This window comes from Bombus vosnesenskii, unplaced genomic scaffold, assembly GCF_011952255.1.
Source record: "Bombus vosnesenskii isolate JDL3184/JDL3185 unplaced genomic scaffold, Bvos_JDL3184-5_v1.1 scf7180000014836, whole genome shotgun sequence".
NCBI classification, from domain to species: domain Eukaryota; kingdom Metazoa; phylum Arthropoda; class Insecta; order Hymenoptera; family Apidae; genus Bombus; species Bombus vosnesenskii.
This window is the reverse complement of record NW_022883676.1, coordinates 9,604-13,778: the sequence shown is the minus strand read 5'-3', so window position 1 is coordinate 13,778 and position 4,175 is coordinate 9,604. Positions and strand designations below refer to the sequence as shown.

The 4,175-nt window shown below is 34.7% G+C and overlaps 1 protein-coding gene across 7 annotated transcripts; it reads right to left on the bottom strand.

Moving 5' to 3' along the window:
- Positions 1–614: 614 nt before the first annotated feature.
- Positions 615–3,107, bottom strand: LOC117240679 (katanin p60 ATPase-containing subunit A-like 2). Of its 7 annotated transcripts, XM_033506706.1 has the most exons (8): positions 2,986–3,102; positions 2,856–2,912; positions 2,372–2,561; positions 1,999–2,282; positions 1,654–1,776; positions 1,483–1,595; positions 1,070–1,269; positions 615–919 (listed from the first exon to the last, which is right to left on the bottom strand). In XM_033506706.1, the coding sequence occupies exons 4-8, from the start codon at positions 2,000–2,002 to the stop codon at positions 865–867; spliced, it is 495 nt and encodes a 164-aa protein (XP_033362597.1). In that variant the 5' UTR covers positions 2,003–2,282; positions 2,372–2,561; positions 2,856–2,912; positions 2,986–3,102; the 3' UTR covers positions 615–864. The 7 variants fall into 7 exon arrangements, with proteins under 7 accessions (XP_033362597.1, XP_033362599.1, XP_033362600.1 ...); XM_033506708.1 differs by having other exon boundaries at positions 1,999–2,273; positions 2,856–3,102; XM_033506709.1 differs by having other exon boundaries at positions 1,999–2,270; positions 2,856–3,102.
- Between the last annotated feature and the right edge of the window lie 1,068 nt (positions 3,108–4,175).

Below are 4,175 nucleotides of genomic sequence, written 5' to 3'. Positions count from 1 at the left end.
GAAACATCGAGAAAAATTCAAACGCCGTTGCTAGGCAGTTTCTGTCTGGAGATTGATTCCTAATACAACGTGTGTCCCATTATATCGACATCTCTAAAGTACAATTCTATGTGATTTCTAGGGAGAACAATACAACCGATCCACACCTTCGTCAGGCAAAACGTTTATCCCGTGACCGTGGCTACGTTCGGCGACCAGTTGTCATCTCGAACCCACTTTCGCTTTCACAAATATCAAACAATTACAAATGACAATTGCTTAATTACAGTTATGATAAAATCTAGGCTAAAGCATTAGAAGGCTTCCTCAAAATTGCAAAGGGAAGGCTCCGGTTTTCCTTTCATCTCCGACATATATAATACAAGGATATAATACAACCGAACATTTTAAACTTAGCCTATAGCGCGTGCGCGCACACACGCGCACACACATGACACACATGACACACATGCGCGCACACACATGCGCGCATACACACATGCACACACATGCGAATGATTTCTCGAACGATAATGCATTTATTTATATTTTTCAATATCTGTCCTTACGATTGCGTATTTATTTGTTCCACGTATCATATTTATCTATTTGCATAACTGTAGGTGACATTTTTTTTAACAATTTTGCTAATATTTCATAACTTTTTAATTCATATTTCAAAGTGGTAACAGGTGTTTCTTTCTTTTCAAGTCTCCTCCATATCGGGCTTATTTCTAGTAGCCACGCTTGCTTACAAAGCAATTTTATATCTGCACAAGAATATCTTTCAGTACATTTTACTATGTGGTTTACAATATCTGTATTTTCTAATAAGTGGTTGCTAAGGTATAATTTGAATATACCAAGTCGAGCAACTTCATTGGGTTATGATACGTATATTTGCTTTTCGAGACGCCTGAGTAAAGCTGCATCAATGCCCCTAATAACATATTTACAATAAATATTATCGTTCTATTATACTAATAATAATGAAGGAATACTTCAAACAACACAATAACATATTTGGAATTTGGAGAAATATTACGATATTTTCTACTTAGAAAACATTGAAATAACGTGATATACGTACCAAGGGGAATTAGTTGTAGCCAGAAGAACTACATTAGAATTCTCATTAGACACTAATCCATCCAATCTAGAAAGAAGTTCTGATCTGAATCTCTTTGCAGGTTCAGACAATATACAGTCTCCTTTATTTGTGGCGATCCAGTCAATCTCGTCGATAAAAATAATTGTAGGCGAATGACTATAGGCAAGTTCAAATAAAACCTGTTCAGTTTAACAAATGTATTATTCATTAAATATTATATTCGAAATTCCTTAAATTCATTGCCTCATCACGAATATGATATCATTTCGTTTTCCAAACAACTATTCTATTTATATATAAATGACGAAAAATAAAATCAAATCTTTTTATACCTAGAATCTCTCCTTCATAGACAAAGGAACAAAGAAACTTACATAGACAAAGCAACTTACACGTATATACTTCTCGGAATCGCCTCTCCATTTGCTGACCAATGAGCTGGCAGTTATGTTAAAAAAGGTGCAATGGCATTCTGTCGCGACTGCCTTCGCTAACTTCGTTTTCCCTGTTTTGTATATTTCTTGTAAACATGTACAGAAATGAAAAGAATACGAGTATCTTACCTGTACCAGGTGGGCCGTACAGCAAAATACCTTTCCAGGGGGAAAACGGGCCATCAAAAAAGATAGGATACTTAAGGGGATACACAACGGCCTCCTTAACAGCGGTTTTACATTCCTCTAGGCCTATAACGTCATCCCAATATACATTTAATTTGTTTACTATGATCTCCTGTGACGATACAAAGATAAAATGGCGTCTTCTCTATATTAAGTAAGTGTTACGTAATTTGATATTTGAAGCGTTACTGAAATCACGTCATCGTCGATATACGTTGGACGGTTTATCGACGGGAATTTTATCGTTTAAAAGCTTTACGATATGTATATTAATCGAAAATAACTTACGCATGAGATGTCCTCAGCCTCGTAATTCCGGATTATCTGAATAAAGCTTTTCAATGCATTTCAATATCTTCGATTGCATGGATTGTTCCATTGGGACGTTAAATAGCTCTTCTGATGAACGTCCATCACTCTCATTGGGGAATATTGACGTCACTGTCATTGCGAGATTAATATGATTCGTATTGTCATCAGTTATCTTCTGCTGTAGATTCGTCTCTTTCACAGGCTCACTTCTCGCTTGTTTACTAACAGATTTGGCTTTTGTCTCAATACTTCTACAAACACTGGATCATATTGTAATACGATACGTTGAATACGATACGTTGAATACGTTGAATACCGTTTAATATCGTTAAATAATTTAAATTCTTACGTTTTGCTTGCATTTGTCACTTCCCTCGTCATTTCCCTTCCAGTTATTTTCTTACACAATATGGGATATTTTTGAAATTTCATCTTGTAATAATTTTCATACTCTGCAACGATAATTTCCAAATCGATGTTGTCGCAAACCCGATGTTCGGGAGATAGACGAGCTTCCCGGAATAATACATCGCTAACGTCTATATACATAAAAAAATGTAGTTTTTAATTAATTATAGTTTTTAACTAATTAAAAATATTTTTCGCAATGACTGAACACTATAAGATAACCATCAAACAACTGTTTTATCTCTAGGTAAGACAGGCAAAAGAATGTATTTACTATATAAATCCTCGAAGATAATTTCTTGTCTTCTGCTTTTTAATTTTCAATTTTTAGATGGATAAGAATAATTTGAATTTATACTTCATATATTTGTTTATAACTAGTTAATCTACATAATCGATGGAGTTATTCTTAACTACTGAATTACCGATGTCGAATTTTCAAATTTGGTTTCGCCTTCTCTCTCCATGATGTCCACTGATTTCTATTTCGATTGGTCACTGACACTATTCAAAAGAATTGGAACTAGGAATATATTTTAATTATAATATACTCACCCATTGTGTTCCAAATAATCACATACAAGGTATAATATGTTCCGATGACGTTCCGAAATACGACTCTCCTCCTAATATAATTATTTTTTCATTACAATAATATAAGGTTTTTCATGTAATTTTTTGTTACATTTGCGAATTCAACGAGTTACACATGATTTTTCATGAAACACGAACGTTAAAAATATTTGATACAGTCTAATTATAAAAATTGTTAGAAGCAAAAGTCATAGATACTATGTGCGAGTATCGCATGAAACGAACAGCTATTAAGAGAACTGCAGCAATATTACAAATCAAATAACAAAACACACTCGTCTGTGACGTGGAAATTCTAAATTCTAAAATCTAAAATCTAAAATCTAAAATCTAAAATCTAGAATATTCCTTACCTTTTTTCGCAGATTATAAAATATCTTATTCATACTACCTTGCATCGATAAATCACCGTTCATAGTGACACTTTCAAATCGCCTATCGTTTCTCAATGGATACGAGAATTTCCGTTTATTACTTTAAAAACAACCCGTCCATTGCGTTTCTCTTAAAAAATTCTTTCAACTCTGTTGAAAACCGAGCATCAAACAAGAGACAAACGATTTGTTGTCATGGAAATGTTTGGTTCACACATAAGCAACGCACAAATATAATGATAGAATAGCTGAGTGTGTGTACTGTATAGTAAGATGGATGCAACATGGAAATAGAAAGAGAACACCATGTATAGATACTTCCTGTCCTTGTTTAATCAGGCATGCACACTAGTGGACACTGACGCTGCTCGTATACCGCTGTTACATATTTCCTGTACAAGTGCGCGTCATTAGACAAGGACGGAACATCCTCTCTCTACTTCTCTATCGCGTTTTTAGTTCGCTCACGCGCTCTGTACTTATATCTATTACATTTCCACCATAAGCAGCGGCCGTGCAGTGACTTACAAAAGTTCCGAACGGTTCCATCCTGGGCGGACGGTTAATTGCGTTCGGTACTTCGAGGCAGGAAGGTGAGTACAGAATCGCTCCTCTTAGTACTCTTATTAGAAGTGTTATCATCGAATATAAGTTTTTTCAATAAATTCTTATCGTTTTACAATCTTTCTAGAATACAATGACGTCAGCAATCGATCATTTTCGCGAATTTATTGTAAATTAATTGGGGGAATATCTGGAGTTCTTTATCGGTTTCGA